Source organism: Rhea pennata, chromosome 1 (genome assembly GCF_028389875.1).
Source record: "Rhea pennata isolate bPtePen1 chromosome 1, bPtePen1.pri, whole genome shotgun sequence".
Taxonomy (NCBI): Eukaryota; Metazoa; Chordata; class Aves; order Rheiformes; family Rheidae; genus Rhea; species Rhea pennata.
The window spans coordinates 197169761-197197101 of NC_084663.1; the positions used below are offsets into that span (position 1 = coordinate 197169761).

Below are 27341 nucleotides of genomic sequence, written 5' to 3' on the forward strand. Positions count from 1 at the left end.
AGCTCTGCAACTTGCAGAGTGCCTAATGCAGAAAAGGCTAAGCAAGCCAGTTTCCAGAGATCCATTGCTACAGTTTTACCTTTGTGAAACTCAGCATTTTGAATCTATAGGAGCAAGGAGGCTTAGCCTTCACAGAGTGAGTTTTCCCTATGGAAGCTTCCAGTATTTCAATTCTGCTATACTGAGAGAAGGAGGTGAAAGATAGCATGGGAGACTTCTTATTACTGGATTGGTTTCACAGAATGACCTCTTGAACTTGCAAGAAACATCTAATGTAAAAGACTGGATGGTGGGTGCAAAATTCTCTTTATGTTAAATAAAGATACAATGAACTTACACGTTCTATTTCTTTACCATAAGTGATTCTTTGGTTAATATTATTCATCCAAAGTTAATGTGACATGTGTTTAGTCTACAATATCGAAAATTGCAATTTAGCTTGAGGAATACCTTGAGATCTGTATATAAAGCACAAGTTCTTAGACTGAATATATGCTACTCTACTGGTTGAGCTTTCATACCGCAATGAGAGAATAGAAAAATATGAAACAAAATTTGTAAAGTACTTGCATATTACTCAATGTGTATTTGCATGTATTTTAGAAAGTACAACTAAAGAGGGTTTTACAAACACTTTAAGAAAAACTATTTTCTTTACAATTCTGACAAGTCTGACACTTAAGGAGAGGTATTAAATAAGTACTTACCACCAGCAGCACTTCCTTCTCTGCGGCTACGTGCGCTGCCATCTCTGCCAGATTTAATGCGCTAAAGAAGAGTGAAGCAGGTTTGAAAGAACAGAACAAAAATCCCATTTACTAATATGTATTACAGATAATTATTGAAAACTCAACTTAGTTTATTACTAAAACAGTAAAAGACCATTAAACTAAACTTACTTTACTGTAACTAATAAAACTTTTTTTTCAATGCACAAAACTGTAGTAAAAATCACTGTTAAATTCAATATTTACATAAAACTAGCGTTCTATGAAAATCAAACAGAGTATTTCAATACATTATTTTTCTTCAGATAAAATTTATACAAGAAATGTGTATAAAAATAGTCCAGGTGAACCTTTGTAAAATACAGCTGAAAAAGAGGCAAGATAGCCCCCCCTTGCATGAGTTCAAAGTAGCCTCTGCCTATTAACATCTTGTAAATCCCACAAGCATCTTATTATTATTATAAAGATTCAAGAGAGGGAAATAGTGAAATCTACAAAAGGAACTATTTACTTCATAGATCTTAAACTTGGAATACTTGGCACAGCATTGTATGTTAGAGGAAAATTTAATTTGTTGCTGGGTGTTAAATCTAAGATAAAGGCAAAGGTAAATACTTTAGAAACTATTTTTAAAAATAAGTCAGCTCTCTTGCACTATAGAAAGTATCAAAACATCTTCCAGCTGTGTTATTTTTAGGATTATTTGAAAACTTTAACAGTTTATTGAAGCAATACCTCTGCATTGCACAGCAGGCTTGGTTTCTCATGGTAAAACATCAAATTTTTCATGCATGTATCTTGTCAACTACAAAACATACATTTTAAAAAGGAACTTTTTGATGGCTATGTACAAACATTTGGTGTTTAAAGCTCTCAGCTATTAATAAAGTAATCTCTGGATCTTATTTCAAGATATGATTTCAGGATCCACTTTAAAAGTATGTATATACTACCTAACCTGGTATTCAGGTCAGTTACTGTAGCTTCTACTCAAAGTTAGAGATTCTGTCCCAAAGCAAAAAGTTGTATTTGACTCATCATTCATTTTTTTCCAGAAAATATCATGGCATCTAGCGAGGCTGGCATGACACAGAAGTGAAAAAAACTTTCAGGCTTCTTAAGAAGACAGACAACTCTTAAATTAAAACTCATAGCAGTCAGTCAGGCAGGCAGTCTGCCTAGTATGAACCCAGGAACTGATTTGGAACCAATCAGCCTAGGCTCAGAATTTCTCATACTTTTTAGCTATTCTGGGAAATCCTCAAGTCTAAAGTACTTCCTCTACAATTCTGGTCTGAATCTCCCATTCATAATCCAGTGAAGTAGCACATGTCAAACCGTCAAGAAAAATGTTCAGACTATTCAAATGCTGAATGACTGACAGTTCTGCTTTTGTCTTTCAGAGGAAATCAGTCTCTATATGACTTTGTTACTTTCATATACCCCAGAAATGAGAGTGAAATGACATGTTAATTTTAATATTCTGCTTTCTTTTAAGCACTTCTCTGACCTCTAACAGATTAGTTTGGTAATTATATTGCTCCAGATGATCAATGCCTGTCATAATGAGTTATCATTATGAGTGTGGACCATGCTTGAAGTGATGCATCTGTTATCACCTGGAGAAGAAAAGTCCTAAAGAATTTTCCCCTATAGACCCATTAACTGGGTCTTGCCACCACTCGGACTTCTAGATACCATCTAGGATGAGCTTTTAATAGAGGCTGTTTGCCTAGGGAGTCAAACCTGTCTATAGGCGTATTTAACAGTAGACCTCTCTAGCACAAGGTGTCACACCGGTTCCTGCTGTCATATGGCCAAGACATGGTGGTGGAATGAGAGCCCAGTTGAGTGAAACAGTTAGCAGAACTTGAAATCTATCCTAAAAGGACTTTTTTTGTGATCAAGCCGAAGAGAGCTGTAGCAAACCTGAAGGACGAAACAACTGTGGTTGAAGTGAGATTTCTTAATATTTACATTGTGAAGTCAGACTGTAAAAAATGCTGCAGTGATGGAAGAGAAATGATGTCTTAGATTCTACTATTACATATCATACAAAAGATGTCTGTATTGAGAGAAAAAAAATGAAGACAATTTAAGATAAAAATACCTAAACCATGATGAAAATTTTGAAACAGCAAAACTATAGCTAGCTGCACTATGACCACAGAATCACAGAATGGTTGATGTTGGAAAGGACCTCTGGAGATCATCTAGTCCAACCCCCTTGCTCAAGCAGGGTCATCTACAGCAAGTTGCACAGGATCACGCCCAGGCAGGTTTTGAATATCTCCAGAGAAGAAGACTCTGCAGCCTCTCTGGGCAACCTGCTCCAGTGCTCTGTCACTCTCAAAGAATTTTTTTCCTTATATTCTAGTGGAACTTCCTGTGTTTCAGTTTGTGCCTGTGGTCTCTTCTCCTATCACTTGGCACCATGGAAAAGAGTCTGGCCCCATCCTCTTGACGCCCTCCCTGAAGGTATTTGTAGACATTGATGATGGCCAAATTTTATCTCTAAATAAAACACTACATGTGAGGGGCATGTCCCTTTGTCAGATAATGTGACAGAAAACATGCCCCAAGCATGAGGTAATGTATTTTGACATATGGCAGTACACTTTCAAGTTGCAGGTGTTGTCCAGGACTGGACAACATTTCAGAATCCCAGGCTAAGAAGGAGAGATAGGAAACATCTCAGATCCTAGACAAAACTTCAGGACAAAGTAGTGTCCCCCAAAATTTTGTTTGAATGTTAGATGGCTCCTTTATTTCATAATAGTGCTGTTTGCGCAGAACATCTGACTATCCAAGCTAAGCAGTAAAAAATATACAAAGCAATTGAGCTTGGATTGCAGTGACCTGATTTTATACACTATTGTACAGGAAACTACTTACAGGCATACCCTTAACCAGTAGAGAAAAGATCAAGTCTCGTACAAATGGATAATCAACAATGCAGTCTGAATGGGCTGTCACTTGAAGAACAGCAAGCTGATGAGGTCCTTCATGGCCTTTACATCCTAGGCTGCTATCCCCAAAACATCAAGAGAAATATTAAGGCACACAACTAGTTGCTGTGATGTTCCAAGCTAGTAGTTTATAAGTCATCCCATATGATAAGCAGACACTTAAAATAGGTCCAGCGATTTCCACCTTAAAAATACCTATTGCTCTTCAATGACTGCAAAAGAAATTTAAGATGATTAGTCCAGATGCAGATGCCTGAAGGTAAGTGCAGTAAGTCCCTTACAGTGTTTGAACCTATCATCACTGCTTCACACCACACCCAATCAGTCCCTCATTTTTAGTCATTCAGCTCACTTAAGGGAAATAAATATTAATGTGTTTATACATCAATGGCAAGAAGGTTATGTGAACTTTCACACCAATACCTGTCTTTTTTAAACTGAAACATGAAATAAAGCCCCTCAATGCACTTTTTTTTAATGAAGGTTACAAAATCCTGTGCTGTGAGAGGCAGGGATAAAAAATTTCTGCAGAGAAATGAATCTCACAGATGTTTCTAGATCCTTGTCTAGAAGCAACAACTTGTCCATTCTTGAGAATTGAGAGAAATAAGTACTCCAGAATATTTATTTTGGTATAAACTCCATATGGATGTACTTATTCTGGCAAAACAATGTCAGAATAGCAAATTTTGATAAATTTCTATATAGAGAAAATAAATCTGTGTGCAGACTTTGAAATGTAGGTATATTACACTGGTATTTATCTATTTTCTCTTCATTAGATGCAATCAAGAATCACGATCTAGTCTTAAACTGGGAGCAAGAAATGAGTTATATCTGGTTTTGTTGACTGAACCTGGTGTTACTACTGAAAATATAAGTGGTGAAACATTAAAATTTGGTAATTTGAGAGCTTGAAAACACAGTTTATGACTCCATGCTCACAGATGATAGAAGGAATTTCTTAGGACAGAAACATCTAGTAATTTCTAAAGCCAAGTAGTAGACACGAGATTAAAAAGACAAAAAAAACAAGCAAACCCCAAAGCAGGGGATGGGAACCCAGATCCAATATGTATTGCAAAAGAGAACTGCAGAACTATTGATTGCAAGATAGCACTGGTGTAGAGGTTCTGTCACAGAGAGAAACCTTCTAACACCAGGTAGCAACATAATAAATCACAGTATGTTCTGTGGTAAAAACATTTATTTATTTTCGTAATGTCTTTGTTCCTCTACATCTAAAACTGTGTTATATTCTTTAAGAAAACTGAATTAGTGGATTTCTCAGAGGGAGAGGAAAATTGCTGCTTTCTTTGAGGAAAAACTGAACCTGAGGAGATTTCAGCATATGGCAGTCTAGGGAGCCAGAACAGCGAGATGGGAGTCTGTCCCTCCTGCAGAGCGGCTGCAAGGAGGAGCAGCCAAATAACGCTCCGGATGTTAGGAAAAGAAAGTGCTAGGAACCTGAGGAGACTGTGTAGGATTTGCTGCCATTCAAAAACCTCTGAGCTTATTGAAACACAGGCTGGAATCAAGGATCTGCCTGCAAGATGATGTTGACAGCAGCAGAGTTGATTATAAAACCTGCTGTATTTATTTTTATTATTTATTAGTTTTTTTTAAAACCTAGCGTGTTTGCATTTTCTCTTTCTAGAAGAGAAATATTTTAGCCTAAATTATAATAATACTAGGCTTATTTGAATTTAAAAGCCTGTTGGCTTTTGGGGGAAACTTGCTATAGAAAAATGTTTAGGTAGATCTACCCTAAAGCTCTCGTTAACCTGAAGTGCCATCACAGATACCTTTATTTTGCTTTGCAACATCAGGCTGTGACCAGATAGAATCAATCAAATGAAAAAAAAATCTACATTTTAATCTTGATTCATGTGTTACTAAAATCTCTAAATATTTTAGGTAACATAATCTTTTAAAAGTTTTACTGGTAGCTTTTTCCCCCACCAAAGCATTATGTAAGGAAATATGTCCAAAGAAACTCAGGCTTTCAACATGAAATAAATATATAGAAATTTGACAAAACCCTCTTTTTACATATTCAAATACCAACTTTTTTAAAGGAAAATAAATCTTCTTCGAATCATCAACTTTGCAGATCTATGCTGCAAAATCAATATTTTAGCATGAAAAAAATGCTAGATAACTCTCCATTTCTCACCAGCTCTAAAATAATTCAGTTTTTAACTGGTTTTGTCTCTGACCTTTCCCGAGTAAAGCAGAGAGGTATTAGATGTTATTGCAAAAAGATATCTATATGATGCAAATTTATATTACCTATAGACTAAGCAAACCCTCCTTAACAAACTTCAGAGAGATCTCCTTAAAGTTTTCCTGAATAGCAACATCGTACCTGGTTATCTGTTTTGTTTTCTGACTTCATTGCCAGAGAACTGGGAGGAGTATCAGTTCAACTACATTTGCAGATTATTTTCTGCTGTCCGTTTTTTCAAGTGCTTTCAATTTTTACAATTACAGAAAATCAAAACCGATATATTTCAACTAGCCCACAAAAGAAGTCTGTGGCATAAACATGGACTCTTCTGATCAAAGTGTTCCTCGTCATGAGCTTCCTCTCATTAGTAGAACGCTCCAGTGTACATGTGCATACTCAAGGTCGGGAACTGAGGTAGAAGTGAAGTCACTAAAGGGGTATCTACACAGTAGCTGACATTGAATGGGAGACAGTAGGTCCTACTAGGTAAGATTTAGTGTCCCCTGAAGTGACTATGTGGCTTGCAGGCTGTTCACTGGACAGCAAGTGCAAACTTTAAAATTTTGTAGCTCAACAGCACAGACAATGCCTTCCAAATAAAAAGTTCACTGTAACGTTGAAATCTTACTTTATCACAGGAATAGCAACAGAATCATTAAAACATGCACATTCATCTTAACAGAATGCAAGATGTGATTTTATATCTTTCACAATTTATAGCTTTTCCATAGCATTTTTTTTCCATTTAAAATTTCCTACTAACATGAGGGATTATTTCATACCTATGTAATCCGCCAATGTTGCAGTTTTGTACATAGCCAAAAAGAGTTCTGTTAAATGGACAAATTCTTAGGCTCCACTCCTCTCCCTAGAGCTGCCTTGTTTCTGGGGGTGAGGAGAGTTGGAAGAGAAGGAGTAAATACGCTTTAAACAGCTTGGAAAATAAGTAGGAAAGATGACATTCCAGAGGAACTGCATTACGCTGCTTACAGGCGGCTCTAGCGTTCCCTTCACATCCCTATCACCCAATCTGTCACTTTCAGTACTTACGGCCACAGAAATCCAGTGCTCAAAAAAATTCACATGGTTAAGGCTGATCAGCAATTTAAAACTAAAACTCCAAAAGGGCAAAAGAAGCACAAATCTCTCTAAATCAAAAAGATAAAATATATCTTAAAGCATAAGAACTTTTAGTTTCATCTGTGTTATGCAGTTATACTACATAATCATAGAAAAAACAAGTATACCTGTTCTCTTATTTCTTTTAATTTTTCTACTCTCTTGAGCTTTGTCATGTATTCTTGGACTTCTTTCAGTCCCATATCAGTGCAGAGACGAACTAAAAATCGCAGACCTAATTGGAACACAAAATTTTATTAGAAAAAGGCTTGTAAGTTGGTCAAACTATCAGTGCACCCTAACAGAACTAGACATATAGAACAGCTGTATGGAACATTACAACTAACTGTGAATACAAGATGATTCTAGTCCAATATTACTATACAAGTTGTGATATATGCAACAAATTCAAAATTTTCTAGGATGGAGCTTCTATATTCATGAATAGTACATCTATATACATGGAAGACATGAGAAATAGTAATTTATCTGGCTCAGAACTCTTGATGTTTGCAAAACATTTTGGAAACTGGAAAGCATAATTACAACAATGAGTTATAACAGAGAAGCCACTATCATTAGCATTTTGTTCAAAACAATTCACAAATGCCAAGTGAATCAGAACACATTCTGCTTTTTCTTTTACTGTAGGTGATTTTTCAAGATTAGTATCAACTCAATAGAATTAAAAAAATTCAGACATGAAGGTCAAACACAGCTCTGTGATGACACCAGAAGAACCACTAAAAAACATTTATGTGAGGTATTGTATCAAACTGAGAAATACAGTGTTGCTATTCCTGTGTGTTTGTCAATACTTGAAAAGAACTGCCTCTGAAGCAGACACAAGCACGACATGATCTATTTTCCTCCTGACTGCTTCCACAAATACATTCACTCTTCTTTTTTGCTAAGTTAGTTTCCTGCTAGTTTAGTGACCTGAACTGGTCTACTGAGGGGCCAAATAAGCACCAGGACCAGCATAAGGAAGGGGGAACATTCTTTTGGCAGCAAAGTTTTAGATGTGTTTGATTTTCTTGTCTAACTGCTGCTTCAGTATTGTAATTTGTAGAAACAGCATTCAGAAAAATACTGCTATTTCTAAAAGGTTTGCTAAGTACACTACTCCTCTGAGATATAAATGGTAAATATGACAACATAACATTTTGCTCCTAACTCTGAGAAGTCATAATATTTTATCTCTCTAGGACAACAAAATTGTATGATTCCTCTTTAAAAAAATGAGTAAGTTTGTTAAATAGGATGATACCATTTTATTTTAAAATACAGTAAATGTTCTTCCCACATAATGTTTAAAAGCATAACCCTGGTGGTGACATCTTTGCATTTTGGAAGTAGCAAGGTACTAGGCAGTGTGGGATGTAAGAGGATGTTCTGACAACCAATGACAAATCTTATTTTCTACATGGCACTTTCATTTAGACCACAAGAACGGTTGCTTCTGCCACATGACTTTTACTCTTCAAAGTGATGCTTCCTGAAGTTTAGCTTCAAATTCTCTAAAGATTCTAGAGACTGGTTGACTTACTAAACTTAAAAACCTTGCAACAAACATTCTTTAGGAATCTACATTCTTTAGGAAGGCTTGGCTTTAGTAAAACTTAGTAAGATTTTCTAATATCTGGAAACATAGCAAGAGTTTCAACCAGTAGGGACTAGAACTAAAAAAATATATATATATATATCTTAGCCTAAGAAAGGCTAAATAACATAGTTATAAAATTTAGAAAGTATCCAAGAGAAGGAGATCAACCAATCAGCCACAATTAAAGTTTATTTTCATCTTTCTTCTTCAGCACTACCCTAATATTACTTAAATCATGCTTCAGTGTTGTCACAAACAACATTTGGCATTAGTGTGAATAAAAAGTTAGTTCATTAAAATATTTTATTTGAACAATACTTACATCATATGTATTACTAACACATATATTCAAAATAACAAAGTTCCCTTTGATGGGTGTACCACTCAATGAAAAAACTTACATTGCATGAAACAACTTACATTCAATATTCTCTGGAAATTTTCTGTGAATGACTTTGTATTTGTCTAGAGCTTTCTGGTAGTTACCTGCAAACAAAACAAACATCTTCTATCCACAGATCCAAAAATAAAAAAGAATATCAGATGAGGAATTGATACAGCTTCAGATCACTTCACTTCTCGGGAATCTGATTTAATAATCTAACACCAAATTAAAAGCATTTGAAAACAATCCAAATTATTCTGCAAAACCCAGAATTAATGAAGACCAATTTTATACTGATTTTTGTCCTTTTTTTCTCCCACTTCTAGGACCTCATGCATCAGTAACCCCAACTGTACCCTATGATGCTGTAACACATCTAACAGACTATATTTATCAAACATGCTGTGGCTTATCTGAGGTTGCAAATACATGGATTAGTCAAACAGAACAGAGTTGAGCTCTGCCTTCCTTCCTTCAATCAGAGCACAAGTCTGCATCTTTCTCCTTTGCCCAAACTCCTGTTTCCATAGAACTGGTAGCAAAGCAATTCTCTTTGAGAATTACCATGGAGAGGACTGACAGACGTTGTGAATATAAAAACTCATTTCCACAAAATATGAGACAAAAAAGTTAGTTGAGATACCACCATTTTTATTTTCTTAATGCTAGTCAGAGAGCAAACTGACCTAGTACATGTTAACATGATAAACTGGGAATTTTGCCAATGAATATTAAGCAATCTAAACAGCAGCCAAAACCATTGTGTTTCTTTGCTGGGAAAGTAGTTAATCTGTCTGTTTTTAGGTGGTGCTGACTGTGCTTAATTCACTGTGAATTTCCCAACTTCTGCTTCTTTTTTTCCACTGTTGAATTAAACTGAGCAGAGTGAGAAAAAGCACTGATATATTACTAAAGTCTCTTCTGCAAATTTCTAAAGAAGGAAAAAGAAGTGTGACAACAGTGGGAGAGCAAGAGAAAAGAGTGTAGTTTACAGCATAAAGTGTCTTGGATGTGGTGTAGGTGATGAAAAAAAGAGAATTTTTTTTTGATTTTGCTTATAGTCACAAGAATATCGATATGTTACATTCACAGTAGGAAAATTCAGCACATTAAGACTGCCTTAAAGGTACTTTGTGCAATGTAAATATTATTCTAATATCTAAAAACTGTATCCACTGTTGCAAATGAATAACTAGAATTAAATAACTTCAGATTCTAAGGATTTATGTTAGATCAGATAGTATAATAATATACATTTAAAAACTTCTGGCAGATCATTTATGCTATAATAACTTATTTTAATTCCCAAGGAATGTTCTGTGCATAAATCAGTACACACATACTTCTTGGACTTAAAGAAAAAGTCACCCTTTATTACATACAAATACACAGAAAATTCATATGAAAATAACATGTAACTGAACTTGATGAACTACTAGAACCAATATAACACATGCAGAAAAGATCAAAAGAAAAAAAAATCAAGATGTGTAACATTTGAAAACAGAACAAATCTCTAACTCATTAAAAAAAACTGCTACAGGACTTACCACTTCTTCGATAGCAACTGGCAATCATCAGCTGCCACTTCACTTGTGTTGGTCTGTATAAAAATAAATAAAAGAATATGCATGCTGCCTAACAATGAATAAGCAAAATATTCTGCGTAGCACTGGTAAAAAGTTACTATTAAACTAGTCTTAAAAATTTTCACCTAATGTAGGCCCCTCCTAGGAAGGAATTAGCCTGGTCCCCCTCGAGCCCTGCCTCGCACGCCTGTGTTCAGGCCTCTATCTCACCCATTTGTAGTTAGGCATTAAAATCTTTCTCCTACCCATGACTCTATGCACCTAACACAATTAGCTGACCTGACATGTGATCCACTAATCTTTATCCAAGACACAGAATCATGAAGTAGGGGAAGAGAAAAAAATGCTAAATCTTATTCTAAGGAAATTCTGCCATTTGGGTCTCAGGGACGCCCAAGAGAGCCCTGCCGAAGGCACGCTCCCACTCACAGCTCTGAACTCTGCCTCCCGCCTTGTGTCATCACCCGGATGCCTTGCCTTCTCCCTCTAGCATGTAACGGTGATATGCATGGTTAGAGAAAATACTGGAGAGGTTTGTGCATGCACAACAAAACTGTTAGATTCTTTCCTCATTATTATCAAGATAATGTGAGAATTAGGAATTTTTCATGTCAACTGCATAAGCATGCTCTATAAGCCAAAGAAAAGTGGTTTATAGTTCCACAATAGTATGTCCAAAACGCACTGTACACTAACACTTGTAGAACAGGGTTTTTTTTAATTTATTCTCTTTAATTTTCCCTCTAGTGACTGCACAGGCCATTTTAATCTCTAAATATTCTATTTGTTTGCACAGTAGCAGTTGCCAAACAAATTTATGGAAGACAGCTGCTTCAAATTTTTCAGTTTCAGCTGAATATGTCTCCTGTTAAAGGTAGCCAAGCAAACACTAACATCACTCTTCATTAAAGTTTATTAGGTGGTTCAGTATGAAAATCCTAGAGAGAATGTCAGCAGTCAGCATTAGATTCATGGCTCCCATTATTAATGTTTTGATTCACATATGCAGCTAAAATGTAGAATAATGAAAAACTTCTTCAATTCATTGTTTAATATATTATCCTAAACTGCAAACTAAAATATAATTATTGTAATTAAACACTGAATACAGCAAACAATACTAAACTGACAAAAATGGTGGTCAAGACTCGAAGTCAATTTTTTAAAACATAACTTTTCTTACAATCAGTAATGATATTAATTCAGAAGTTTATATTCATATTCATATATTTATATTTATATTTACATATTTATATTATATTCATATTTAGCAATTTGCAAATTCAGATTCATTTTTTAATATCAAATAAACCCTCAAATAACTACATTCTATGATCTACTACTAACAATCTCATCCCACAGAATAATTCTTCTGTATTATATAGACTATAATTATAGATAATAATGAAGAATTTCATAGGCCAGTAATTAATAAATGCTTAACAATCTACATACTTCATGTTTCATGTATGGACTGGCTGCAACATGAAGCCTAAAATATTTAGATATTTGCCAAAACAAGATTATGAAATAATTCTTTTTAGTTTCAGCTGTTTTTCCCCCAAAGTTTCTAAAACATCTATGAGCACCAGCATGTTTGATCCAATAGCTTGACTACAATAGAGATTAAGGTGGGTACTAATGTGCTGAAATGGAAAGAATACTATCCAACCTTTAAGTAAGAGTAGTACCAAAAAGGTGGGGGGGGGGGGAGAGAAAGAGGGGGGTAAGAAAGAAGAGAGAGGGAGAAGAATATATGAAAAAACTGCTAGGCATTTCTTGCCAGTAAAGGACTACTTTGTGAAAAACAGCTGAAGGCCTACAATCAAGCTCTGTTGCCAACAAATGCTCAACAACAAGATACCATATTTTGTTTAATATTTTTCCTTCTTTTCTATGCTTTGTTTTTTCAGAAACTATAAAATACTGAAATATCTGTTATTGCTTGTTACCAGTCTTTCTTTTACATTGTATAGACTTTATGTGTAGGACCAATGGGTTGCAGAATTGAAGACCAATTGACAATGAAGTATTTTTATAGGTACTCTATCTATAATTTCTGTTTTTCAGATCCTTCCCTAATTGTAACAAATTTAATAGCAAATTTTATTACTACAAATGAAAACCTAAATTTGCAATATGGTCATATTGATCACACCCTGCACAGATGATTTTGAAGCCATTTTGATGAGGAAAGAAGGAGCCTAAGTACCAAGCAGAAAGCAAGCTGCCTGTCCTGAGTAACACAGTTGTGGCCCTACTCAGGCTCAGTATGGCTTTCCCCAGCTGCCTGTGACTCACACATTGAATGCCAGTATCAGGAATAAACAAGCTAAAAGAAGATCATATTTAAAGGAGTTAATCTGATATCTTATTTAAGGGTAATGCGTTGTTGTTACTGGTACACTAGAGGCTGGTGTTACCTTATGGCTTTTGTGTACTTTTTTTTCCCCCCCTTTTTTTTTAATAGACTTCTTGGAGCATGTGCTACTATTACTGCAGACAGTAACCATGGATTCCAGCCAGAATCTGAATTTCTAGTGTACCATAAGGAGTTCAAAATGCAAGTGCCATTATTACCCAGGCACAAGCTCAGTCAACTCTTCATTTAAAGTCTGGTAACTTACACTTTTCTAATTCTTAAATCTGTGAACTTGCCTCCTGTATTTTTGCCTTTAATCTACACCTCCATTTCTTTATAATTATACCACTGTGAGTACAATCTCTGTTCTTCTATTTATTTTTAACTTTTAATCCTTACGTAAACCTAGGATTTTCTCTTCTGTAATATTTAACATCTATTCTAACATAATCCCCATAAAAAACAGTGTTATTATTTCTTACTGAACTTCAAAAAACCTATTTGCCGTATAGTCTTGAACAAATTGTCAAAATTTTGTCTAAACCCTGTCTTATGTTCATGTCTGTCATTCAGATTCACATCAACAGAAGAAAAAGGTCAAAACTTAGATCATCACACTACAGGCAGTAATTGAATTTTGCATAGCCTGATTTTTGATTGGTTTCCCAAAACACAAAATAACGGAGATTCACACTTGGTGTGAATTTCAGTTGCATGAATTTTAGCTGGTCTATTAACACCTCATGAACACAGAGATGAACATGTCTTTGCTTCCATACAAAAGACCAGTCATATACCTTGTTAGAATTCTACTTGACCAAATTTCTGTTTGTTAACCTAGTAAGCTCTCTTTCTGATCTAAAAGAAAATATATTTTCTATATACTCACTTTATTAAATACACCATATTTTACTAAAGGACGATTCCAGGAACAAAAATTTATCTTGCTACATTCCAAGCATCCATGTTGGAATCAATTTGATTTGTCAATATATTTTCACTGTCCATAGGTAATTACATATTGCACATTTTTGGTTCTACTCTATATATCTGTAATGTCATTCCTTTTTTTACATGAGTAGAAATTACGTGAAAGGAGAAAATGTAGCACAAACTGCTAAAAGATGCTTTTATCTAAACCATCAATCATCACCAAATGATAAAACAATAGAAAGGAAATATTTTACACAAAACCACACAGAAGGAGGTTCTTGTGTCTCAGGAAAGCTGTTTCCTACTTTATAGCTGTGTTTAATGGAAGAGGATAAAGAGAAGAAGTTCTAATATCTAATGCTGTCACAGGCCCAACAGAGGATCTTACTTAACATTGAAATTGCCCACTAAGTACAAAAACACCCTCTAAACAACAGAAGTTGAGAAAATTAAGTAACATCCCCAAATACACTTAACTCTGACATTTGCTTATAGTATTAATGTTCTCTAACTGATTTATCTCTAGCTATAATTACAGATGTCTAATCACAAAATATTTGACTTTGCATAAAACAGTAATTACTTACAGGATAAGTGCTGCTCTTTCAAAGTACTCAATGGCTTTTTCACAAAACTGGGTGTCAATGTAATAGGCTCCAAGCCATTCAATGACCTCAATGTTCGAAGGGAAATGCCGATACGACTGACAAAATAGGAAAGGTGAAAGAAACAATTTTAGTGATAAACAACATCTGTATGTGACCTCTGGAATATCTTACTCACTTAAGTGTTTAATTCTCCAGATGCCAAAAATATGTAATATATGAATGAAAGCAGTGTGCTACACTAATTCCAAAAAACCAGCATGCTAATTTTTCTAATTACAGAATGCTTTTTAGAAGAGTTACCCGAGATGAGTCTGTCACATTTTCCATCCACTCTTATTTGAAATATTATTTTAAGTATCATTTACAGCAGCAAAACTTACTTAGACCACGTCTATGTGTAAATAAGTTGTCTAAAATGTTAAACAATGTTATAATATGAAAATATCATATTTCAAATCTGGATGCTGGATAGTTCACCTGAAAGCATTCTTTTCTATGAAATATGTATGTATATAAATAACATGTTCAAATTCCTAGAAATTCTCTTTGAAGTAATCAGGAAAATCATCACCAAGCACCATCAAGCACATCTCCACTATTATTCATAATTGCAGCACAGGCTTGGTAACCCTCCGATTTTACACAGACAAAAAAACTCTCAGATTGTAAAGCAACTTCTGTCTTATTCCTGTTTCTAAAATAGAGGTCTCTCTACAAACCATAATCAGTATCACAGATAGTCTGATAGGACAGTAGATGCCTAGGTTTAGGCAACTGAATTTGTCCAAACTAATATTTTTCTGCAGTTGTAAAACAAAATAAGAAGTATCTTCTTTAGGCTTCTTGGCATACCTGCATGAATCCACCTGAAGTTTTCAGTTTCCATTTGCAAAAACGCACTCTATAATTGTGAATTTTTATTTAATCATGCAGTCTTTTCCACCAAAAATCAAATTTGGTCTTTGTAGGAGTGTCAAAGACTTCAACTATAAACAAATAGAAGGTGCGTGATTTTTCATAATTCTTTCTGATGCCTCTGCTTTTAACCTTGCAACATCTAACACTACAAGCATACAGAATACACAACGTAATTTAGGAACTCCTGGAGTATCCAAGAGATCTGCATGAGACTAGTAGGCAAGACATAAAAGCTACAGAAGGCCTGTGCCCTTCTGGAATGGCACCTGAAGATAGGTATGACTGTGACTGGGTAACTGAAATAGCACTAGCTGCCTAAATAGAGGCAGCTTAATCCTACTCACAAATTGAAAACAAACAAACAACAAAAAAAAACCCACTAGTTTGACTTTGATTCAAGAGGATACTTGAAAATGGACCTAAATCTAAGCATATCCATAGATTACACTGATTTTAATTGGACGTGAACTAATGCTTCTTTTTCTGAATCAAGTAAGTAATTCTTAATATTCTTCTGTGTGGTACATACTTGAGCTTCTACTAAAATAAAGCCAAAAAAAGGAAGAAAATAGCACATTTACCAACTTCACCCAAACTACATCAGAACAAAAAAAGAAAACCCTCGCCTATTTTGTCTATGACAATGACAAATTCTTTGAGACTTTAATACAAAAGAAGGGGATTTAAATATCAAAAATACTTGAAAGTATTCAGGTTTTGGGTGAGAGGATAGCAAATTAATAGCACACGTGTTGAAGAAGGCAGAAATCTATGCTTTACCAGTTCAAGAGATCCCAATGGTCTCCTAACTGTGACACAAAGATGAAAGAACACAGATTCCTTTCTTCTTCCCATCCAAAAAAACCCCTCAAGCCCCAAGCAAATGACTGGATCATTTAACAGGCACAGCCTCCCATGGAGAGGCATAGAAGCAGAGAAGACTAGGTGAGAAATTTTTTAACCAATTCTAAAAGATCCACAGTGTATTACTGCACCATTAAGAGATACACGTATATAGCCATTATACACAGATGCACCTTCCAACTAATGCAGTCAAGTTACACACTTTTAAAATCACATTTATTATATCCATTTTTGACTTCATGTTTCAGAGTAAATTTTAGATTAAAAGCAAAATTTTAGGGTTCAATGTAAATTTTTTAAAAAATCTCATTCTTTTTGATGACATTTTAAATAGTACAAATGAATCAATCATTAACCTGATGCACGAAACTACGACAATGTAGAAAGTGCATTGGAAAAATAATAAAGAACAAGTACCTCATAGTAATAATGAAAAGCTTGGGATTTATCACCTTCATTATCATATAATTTCCCTAGTTTTGAAAGAACACGTGGGTCAGTTGGCACTACGCTGATCAACTGCATGAGCCACTCTATGGCTTGATTGGGATCTTCCATTACTTCATATCTGAGGTTTCTTCAGTTAAGGACAATTCCAGTGCTGATGATATTTTGGTTTACTGAGAATTCCCATCACTTTACATAATGTAATCCACATGCCGGACAGATAACCAATGTGGACAGTCACTCCAGCGTGGATATCTATTTGGAATATTTACACATTGGCTTCATAATTTATTTCCTATCAGAAAGAGCTTTGGTTCAGTTGAAAAAAGAAAAACAATTACACTGTAGGTTTAGTTCTCTCTTGCTGATTTTACTCTGATTTCCTCACTTAAAACAATGAAGTGTGAGAATCAGGCATTTATTTCTAGCCTTCACAACTGCGTAAGTTTTTCTGAATGTATCACTTGGTACCAAAGTAAGGGATTAGGTAGGACTGCTATCCCCAGGAACAGACTTCTACCTGCAGGCAGATTCTGTGCTGCAGGTCTAAGCAGCACGGCCCAGCCCGCGTACAATTCTGATGCAGAGGATGGGAGCCGCTTTGCTTGCGATGATGCCTGCAGGGTGCTCTCCCCTCCTCGGCTACCCCACGAGGGGCGCGACGGCCCAGCACTCTGCAGCAGTGTGAGCTGCAGCTGCTTCCCAACATGCTCTCCCAGTTTCTACTGCACCTCACCCTTCAAGGAAAAGATTGTGAGCATTTGTGGAAAGCAGTTTTAACCTAGCAGTGGGGCACAGAAGCTCTACCCTAGACGGAACTGGGAGTTGCAGGGCCATACAAGCTGCTGTAATGGGACTATGCAGGGAGTTGAGATCATAGCCACTCTGAATTTTTGAAGTCTGTATATTTTAATTATTTTCACTACACTTAAAAGTATAGCATAGGAATCAGAGCCTGAAGATTTTATTCTGCTTTGCACATTCCCAGAAGCACTGTTAAGGAAATTCCTACTGCAGAATCTTTATCACTGGTGATGTGGAAAGCCAATGATCCTCACGCCCCCTTGGCTTTCCAATTTGTTCTGAAAGACAATTATTTTCTTACACAAATCAACCAAAGAGCTTTCAGAACACAACTTCATTTCTATCAACAGTTATTATTTTTTCCTAAAGGTTCTATCAATTGTGTTTACCTCTGTCACATTATTTTTGTAATAAAATCAGCAGTATTTTAAATATTCCAAGTAACACTCTGATACTGCGTATAACTGTTTAACTATTCCCTGACACATTGATTAATGCAATGAGAAGAGTTTTAATATATTACTTAACATATTTTAAGATCATTCAGTCTTAACATATTTCTCTGCTGGCTTCAATGGAAATGTCAAAGGCAGCTGTAAGTTCTGTTTATGTCTTTTTTCAAGCATCAGAGAATCAAATATAATGGACACAAATGTAAAATTTCTTAATCTTTGTGTCATGATTAAAACACTCGCAAGATTAAATGAGATGAGTTTACTAAAATTGCCATCTCTTATCACAACTCAGTAAAAGATACATGTTTGCTATTTGGTGAAGAACTTGGGCATTGTTTCGAAAAATTGCATGAAGTTTCAAAAAACAATCCAAAGCTTCATCTATTCTGTTTAACTTCTTGTATGATAAACCTGGAAAATAAAGGTTACAATATTAATAAAACAACAAAAAGATGACTTCAGCACATTAATGGACAGCATAACCATAAGAAAACAGGATTTAGAAGGATATTATCAAACTATTTTTGCCTGAATATTTACATTACATATAACAAGTAATTCGGGGGGGGGGGGGGGAGGAAAGGGGATAAATATTTTTATTTTAGTTTGTTTAATCTCTTTGTGATAGCAATTTTTAGAATATCAGTGACATTCTTTTGCTTATATGGATTTTTTTCAGAAAAACAACCATACACACACACATTTCAAATACAGTAAGTCATGACTAAATCCACAAAAATTTACTGGGAGATTGAGTTCCAGTATAACTGCCTTGACATTGATGGAATACATACTTGAGAGCCACCCTTACAATTCTTTCCTTAAAATCCTTTGTAGTTAGTACAACATATCAAAGTGATACAGGCAATGAACATGAACCTAATTAAAGACCAAGGTCATACTTCATCTCACTTTTTGAACAAGAAGAATGAGGGCATGGGATGTCTGTCAGGAGTAGAAAGATTAATTGTTTAACACTAAAAAAAGTGTGCATTTTTGGTAGACAGCAACACTTACAGCAATTTTTATTTTCAAATTGATTTACCAACATCAACTAATAATGTCAGATGATTGACAGTGGTATAGTATTTTTATGGAAGAGAGAGAGCATAAATTAAGACTTTGCTGTAACAAACTACTTGTAATAATAAGCTAATAATTATTAATACACATTTCATACAAGAAAACTTTGAAAATCAGATTCTCAGAAATGCTAGTATTACCTTTACATAAAAGCTAAATCTCAAAATCACCTTCGGCTTACCAAGATTGTAAAGTGCTTCAGTGCATGAGGAATCATTCCTGAGAGCTTCTTTATAAAACTCAGCTGCTTTTTCATAGTCTCCATTTGCAAAAACAGTATTTCCTTTATTAGTCAAAGCAGCTGGATTATATCTATCAGAATTTACAGCTAAATCTGCATAGTCAGTTGCTTGTGCCAATTCATTCTCCTACATGAACAAAACAAACATTATATCAGTAATTTGTCAGTCAGTTTTCTTGATGCTAACTGTGGCTTCTTAAAGTTACTACAGTGGAATTTCAAAAGATTAAAAATGAAAAAACAATACATTCTTTAGCCCTCAAATACTGCTTATGTGTTTGCAGAAAGCTGATCATCTCTTTGAAGTTAGAGAAAACTTAAGGCTTGACACCTGTTCTGCTACTCTGTCTCATTCAGTCTTGGTTTCCTTTGCTCTAACAAAGAAAACTTTCTATCAGAATATGAATAAACCCAAGTAACCTACACTCTTCACACTACACACCCCTTTTCAACCTGCAAACTTCATATGTTCCTGAGGCTCAACAAAGGTCTTCAGGATCTGAATTTTAAATATTGGTGCTGAGCTTCTGCATAAATCACATGATAGGCATCCTTTTGTGGCCTGGCCCTCAATGTCACTCTTCTTCCCAGCAGCAGTACGCAAGAGCCATGCCCCAAACTTCAACTGCAGCCAGGAAAGGCTGCCTCAAAACTGATTCTCCAACATGCATGGTTTCTTTCGGTTTACACAGATTATCTGACAAACATAAAAATTGCTACATAGACACACAGACTGCTACATAAGCTTTGGTTCTTATTTCATTACAGCAAACACTTACCAAATAATAAAGGAACGAAAGGTTTGTGGCAGCTGCACTCTTTACTCTGCTATCCTTTTTTTCAAATGTTTTTAAAGTCTCCATAGCCTAGAAGCAATTCACAAGCATCTTACTTACATTGTACCAAACTTGTACCAAAATTCTTTCAGAGAACATACACATTGATAAACTGCACAGAAACAAACAGCTAAAATTATTACTAGATTCCCTCCTATAATCATGCAAATGATCATTACTAGGGCTTGTCCAACTTCTGTATGCGTATATGCACACACATGCACACACACATAAATAATTTTTTGTGTATGTAAGTATATATATATTTAACTTGGTCAAATATTTGGATTAGATACAACTACATATTTGACAACTCTATTCATAGAAAAGACACGTTTATAGAATGTGCTTTTAATCTTGTCAACTAATTAAAATCCTCACACTTTTATTTTCCAGATCTCTTACTAAACACATGCAAAAGGATTAAAACTTTCAAAAACTACATGCCACATAAAAATAGCTAAGACTGTGTAGGACTCTCTTTCAATCTGCAGTTGTTTTTATGTAATGTGAAGAAAACAGTCTAAGCTTATGAAGTACTCAAATGTGTAAAGACTGAGGATAGAAGATACACCTTCTATATAAAAACTAAATTTCATGAACCTCAATATGAAGAATTTGATGGGCAAAAAAACTAAACAAAAGTATAGTTAATAAACTACCAAAGAAACTTAAAAAATAAAGGGCAGCCTTTTTTTCGCCTTGATGATGTGATAACATTTGTAAGTGCAGACTAAATTCATTAAGAAAATATGGCTTCTTTACACTAAATAATTATATTAATTACATGAAGCATTAGAACATAATCATGGGCCCAATTTATTTCTCTGTTACAACACAGATGTAGCAACCTCAATTTAGTCATTAATGGCAATTCAAGCCTCCTTCATCCTTTACAGGAAAACTGCAGTCAGTTGTTTACAATCAAAGTGAATGCATGACACTGTATATGGAAGGCCAAAAGAAACAAAAAGAAAGCATTTTTTAACTGACTGTCACACATATTGGTTTTACAGCTACTTCACACAAAATACATGACTGTCCTAATGATGTGTAAAATGACAAATGAAGTACATACAACTAAATGCAGCTCACTGATTCATTAAACCACATTCTACTCTAGAAATATAAACTACTAAAGGTCAGAATATTTCCTAATAATAGAAAATTCACTAAAGAAATATGGCAATTTCAATCATGAAAAACTTTTGAATAGATTCAAAATTTTGAATCTAGAGTTTGTGGGTTTCTGCAATATAAGGCTTTAACTATGGCAATTTTAATCTTTGATAAGCATTTACAACTTCCAGCAAAAAGAGAATGGTCCCAAATATTTGCAGATATGCTATTATATCTGAGGTACTCTACCGCTATCGTAACTTCCTTCTTTGAGTAAAAACTGTGCATTTGTTACGATGGAATTCTCTTTCATTGAACTTAGCTATATAGCTCAAAGACACTTTTCGAAAAGCCAGTTTTTATTGTAGTAGATTTATTTACCTTTGCTTTCCTCCTGAATGGTACCTTTGACTATAAAGATTAGGTTGGAAGTAATTTCTTTTTCAATTATAAAAAAGTTCATATGAGCGCTGTTCACTTACTGACAAACATGCTGCACATCTCTTGAATCATTTCAGCTATAGTGGGTCTTAGAAAGAAAATCCACAGCAATGCTCCTTTTGCTCTTGCAAAGTGGAAATGCTGTTTCTGTATCACCATTTTACATATTTCTAAATATTTTCTCTTTGTTTAAATCTTGAAAATAAGGATGACTTGGATTGAATGATCTAAACACAGATTGTCCAAAATATTCTTTATGGCATGATTTTGTGTTGCTTACAGAAGTTAAGCTTCAAAAGCAGTATGCCTGACCTAAGTAGGGTCTGCCAGGGACATTAATGAGTGGCATGGCTAACTAATAAAATTTGGTTTTAAAGGTAATTTTTAAAGATTTTCTTCCAGACTAAGAATACATTCAAACTATCTAATAAAAAAAGAATTTGTAATAAATAATAAAATACAATCTATAAACACTATGTGAGTCTCAACTCTGATTTTATTTTAATTTATGTTGGGACATTGGGACGGCTTTAAAACAACATATGCATTATGACGAGCACAAAATTAAACCTATTACAGCTACAGCAAAAATTAATTCAAGTCTTAAAAAAAAAAAAAAAACACACTAAAACTCTCAGCCTTGAAATTGAGTATTTGAGAAACGTTCCATTCTTGTTCTTCAGCCAAAGGTGTGCTGAACAGGTGGTGAGTTAGCAAGTATATGAACAACAGACAGGATGAATTTAAATGGCAGCTGAATTTTTATTAGAACAAAAAAGATTCTGTGCAATCATAATTCTGCAGTCCCACTCTACTATCCCAGTATTTAGGTAGTTCCAGTACAGGTTAAATGTCTCATATCACATAATCAAAACTAAAAGAGGAGCTTCTCCACTTATACCCAACCTCCAACACCTTTCCCTCTCCCTGCACGGGAGTACTCCAAAGGAACATCAGCAAACTCTGCATCTCACTTATCTCTAAGAATTTATTTATATGTATATATGTATTTAACCCACACTGGATACTAACTGAAAATTGTAAAAAATTAATAAATTTACCATCAAAATAGTAAATTCTTGTTTACATATCCAAACCTCTCTCACCTTCCAAAAATGACCTAAAAAGCTACTAGACTTGGCAAAATTTTCCAAACTCTCAAACTGCTTCCTGATCTCAGAAAACTATCAGTCAGGCTTGCAGCATAACAAAGGACAACTTTCTTGCTGTATCTATACTGAGGGAGAAGAGGGTAGAGTGGACAGGAAGAGCAAGAGCTGTTTAGGAAACCAGAAGACTTAAAAAATGAAAAGAGAAGGTAAGCTTAAGGCAAGCAGATGGTCCTGCATGCATCCCTCCAAGCTATGGGAAGCTGAAGGACCTCAGAAGATGACGGAGAAGTTCAGCTTCAGCTGTAATTTTGCTGTGTATGAGCTCTTACATTTCTTGCCACTCATGCAAACCCAGAAGCTGTTACATTCCTTCTCCTTTATTCACCATTCCAATCACTGAATGCATTGGAAAGTGCATGTCGGAAAGAAACTGAGCATATCCTGTCAAATACTTGAGTTGCTTTTCGTTCAGATGAAGCAGTCTTCCAACTTCACACATTTCAAACCATTTTTCACAACCAAAGAAAAGATCACATGAGGAGAGTTCATCATGAAATTCATAGGCAGAACTTAGTTTATACTGGCTACTGTCTAGCCAGTTGCAGGAAGACAGCTTACCTACATAAATGCACGCATGTAGTCTCTGCTTACATAACCAAAAGTTAATTCACATGTATTCACATACATAAAAACCTAACAAAAAATGAAAAAACCTACTATAACTGCAGAGTGCAAAATGACAGGAATAAAATATGAAAAGCAGGGAATTTCATTAATGAGCAGACAGTTGGCACTGCAAAATAAATCAGATAAGTCACCATTAAGCAGTCTTCTACTCTTGCTTATTTTTCATTTAGATTCATTCTTTTGTGTTTTATTCCCATTCTTTCAACACTTTCTGGTTCTAAATTAACAGCACAGCAGGGAGGAAAGAAAAAAACACAATCCAATAAGCTATATCCTTTAGAGTAATCTTCTCTCCCAGCCTTGAGCATTTATGCTTTCAGATTAACCAGTGCAACTTCTACAGCTGCTCAGTGAATGTAAGCATTCAAATCTATCATTATATTCTTCTTGTGGTATCAGAATTCTCATTTCTCTCAAGTGTAAATTCTGTATCATTCATATTTATCTGAAGTCTATTTCAAAATAAATTAGTAAATATTGAAGTTCAGACAGACATTTGTATCAGAAATTAAAATCATTAGCCTGTACATTTAAACACACAAATACAAGATGACTACATGAATACTAGAAAATGGCAGAGAATTTGAACAGTGATAAAAATACTACTTTTCGTATTATACCTAGCTCTTTTACCCTCCCAATGTAAATGAAATGGTTAAATTCAAATTTCTAACGAGTCTTGTCTTGCTTATTACTTACTGATCCATGAAGACTATGCCATGCTCATAAAATTCAGGATGACTACAGCTACTTAAATGACCAGATTTTTTAATGCTATACCTACCTCTTCTTATCTACTCTATCAAACAAAATGCAAGAGGCAGAATAAAAAAAGCGTTGAAAGGAAAACAAAAGCAACGATTTTTGTGTTCTCTGCAGTTCAGCTTACCAGAAAGACAGCAGATGTGTAAACAGGTAAAGTAAGTAGGATGAAAATACTACACTAAGCTTTTAACTGATGTTATGTGGATTAAATTGCTTTTAGGTTTTCCACAGCTTATTTCATCTTCCTCCCTTCCACACCAATGGGTAAAACGATACTGGCCATCAACAGAGAAAAAGGATGTGTCACTATGCTGCTAATTCACATTTTCTCCCATCTTCTACTTACTGAACTGACAGTAAAATCCAAGACTTTGAGGCATTCACACTTTTAAACTCTTTCTGCTTACTAATAATTTTCTGTATTAACATTTAAACTCCTACCTTATTATGTTTTGTTAAGGTAGAGTATTTAAAATACTTTTGCCTTTTATCAGTTGCTTAAAACTTCAAACAAAAGATAGTGAGTAGATCTATCTGCTGAAATTCTGTCAATTAATGAATTTTGAGCATCAACCTATACTTTTACTTAGAAACATGATATTGTGTCTTTTCAATGCCCTTCCTCATTTGCTAATACACACTCATAATATCTTTTCAGTAATGGTGATTCCTCCTACAGCTTTGTGTCCCCTGTGTCCCCCTCTGAGGGGGGAGTGTTTTTTTTTTGTTTTGAGTTTTTTTTTTAAGGGGGGGAGACAAGAGGAAAATTGCTGAGATTTCCAAGACATTGTGCAAATTTGCCTAATTTAATTCCATTTTATATTTCAGTGGAAAGATAGGAAGGCTGACTAAAGTTCAATGTCAGATTGTAACACTTCAAGGTATGCTGCAGTACACAGGGAACACTAAGGGTATCATAACATGAACAATAATGATATATATGAAATTCATCTGCATATATTTTGGTAACATATCTGAGGGAAAATAAACACCTCCTGGCTGATTAGCTGTCCTGCTTTCTAGGCTCCACTGATGGTACTGACTAGATCACCATTAACTGTAATGTAAACTTGGACAATCTGTGTAGATAACCATATTTAAATGTGTTAATCTGAAACTAAACTGCATTCACTACAACTTCCGTGGCAACAATTTAATTAAGGTAAAATTAAACTTATTAAAATATTGAAACGAGGTCATTTCAATGACCAGCATCAATACAATTATTATGCTTTCATAAATCATTCTTATCACTGCTGAAAATATGCTGTTACTACACAAGATGTGTTTGTCAATACAGTATTAATAAAAACAATCACGTGAAAAGTTATTATACCTGGTTAAAATCCTTTTGCTTCAAATACGTGGTAGCTTTATTTATTTCCAGGTCATTAGCTAACTCTACGTACTGAGAAGCTTTTACTACTTCAACACACCTGCAATAGAAAGAAATCCACAAAGATAAAATATATTTGTGCAAATGTCATATTTTTGCTGTCAGTTACTTGTCTAAAATGAATTGTTCTTAACTATTCCTTCTTTTCAAAAGTATATAACACTTCCACTAATCAAAAGTATTTTTAAGAGAATATATTCCCATAACCTACCCAAATAATACTCAGCTCTTTTTTGTCAGTCAGCTGGTTATATCTCACGTTATTTTCCATCACTGAGCAACCTTTAATACTGATGTCAGATATAAACCTGAATAAATGCTGGATGAATAATTCAGTGTTTAGCTTTAATATCTCGGTTCCATTCTGTTGGGTTTTTTTTTGTTTAAATTCTTTATAAGATTTAATATAGCAAAATGGCACAGAGCTCAAGACACATTGCTTGATCTCTGGATATTAACATGTGTTTTGAAAATACTTAAGAGATATATGAATTAGAAATATCATATACAAAGATGTTTTGTAGTATACACTACAAAATAAAAACGAAGAAATTTTTATTTCGCAATAATAAAGGATTACTCAGGCTTTATATAAAACCTTAGCTTCTACTGCCGCAGGATTTGGCGGAAACCCATTAAGATCAATTTTCAAACCCTTTGCTATGAACAGATTATATTTAGTTGATTCTTCAAACCTGATCTCCTGCTGCAAATAATACTATGAAGCCCATAAGCCATCTCAGACTGCATGGGCCCAACTCCTGAGCTATATAATAAAATCATAGTAATAAAGCTCTTTCTGATAGTCCCGCAGGATTCTCCTGTTATTTTTGGCTTATGGTCTTCTGTAAAATGAAGGCAGTATAGAACAGGACAGATATCTGTAAATGCACATCTGAACTCATCTTTCAGAGTTTCATGTGGTGTATTTTAGAACTGTCTCATCATTTGAGGAAGGCCTTTATTTATTGGATGCATTTACTGTTCTATCAAAATGTCTGGAAGACAACTTTCTGGGATGCTTCTTAAATCCCTCTCATTTTCTTTAAATGGTGGAACCCCCTTTTTCTTCTAATATTTGTCTAATTTGCTAACCACAGTTTAACAAACTGGCTGATGTTATAATTGGCTTGGCATGTGCATCAACTCTCTATAAAGCATACAGATGTATCTTGATGTTGGAGGAAAACTGATACTGAAAAGAAATTGTAATTGTTACAAAGATATCCATAATAAAAGAAAGATCCAGAAGCAGTTTCAACAATTACTGTTAACATGTTCTAACCAGAAAATGTAGAGATCTGAATTATTCCTCTATTCCTTACAGAATATGACAAAACAGTTGCAGAATGAAATCGCATTTCAAGAACTCTCAGTAACAAGTTAAGAAATCCAAATAATATTTGTCTCTCTTTTGTTTCTAGAAAGAAAATTAATCTGATTAAAAGCAGATTTAATATTCAGAGGAATCGTAACAAAATATAGTATTTGGAAAGCCAAACTAGATTTACAATTTCTTTGTAGCCTTGAATACCTCAGCCCAGAAGAGTGGAGAGTAAGTAAGGCCTGATATACACAAAATAATCTCACACTTCTCACCAGAAGCTGTTTAACTATCCAGAAAAGCTAAAAAAGAGTGGGTTT

General features: G+C 34.7%; 1 protein-coding gene across 2 annotated transcripts in view; it reads right to left on the minus strand.

Moving 5' to 3' along the window:
• Nucleotides 1–27341, minus strand: part of IFT88 (intraflagellar transport 88) — a 58559-nt gene that overhangs the window by 12726 nt on the left and 18492 nt on the right. For both annotated transcript variants that reach the window (XM_062567209.1, XM_062567208.1), the window contains exons 16-25: nt 25638–25737; nt 20121–20207; nt 19282–19468; nt 18320–18428; nt 16729–16879; nt 14509–14624; nt 10588–10640; nt 9073–9138; nt 7175–7281; nt 708–768 (exon numbers count right to left, since the gene is read on the minus strand). In XM_062567209.1, the coding sequence (XP_062423193.1) occupies nt 708–768; nt 7175–7281; nt 9073–9138; nt 10588–10640; nt 14509–14624; nt 16729–16879; nt 18320–18428; nt 19282–19468; nt 20121–20207; nt 25638–25737 (1037 nt within the window). The remainder of the gene's footprint in view (nt 1–707; nt 769–7174; nt 7282–9072; nt 9139–10587; nt 10641–14508; nt 14625–16728; nt 16880–18319; nt 18429–19281; nt 19469–20120; nt 20208–25637; nt 25738–27341) is intronic.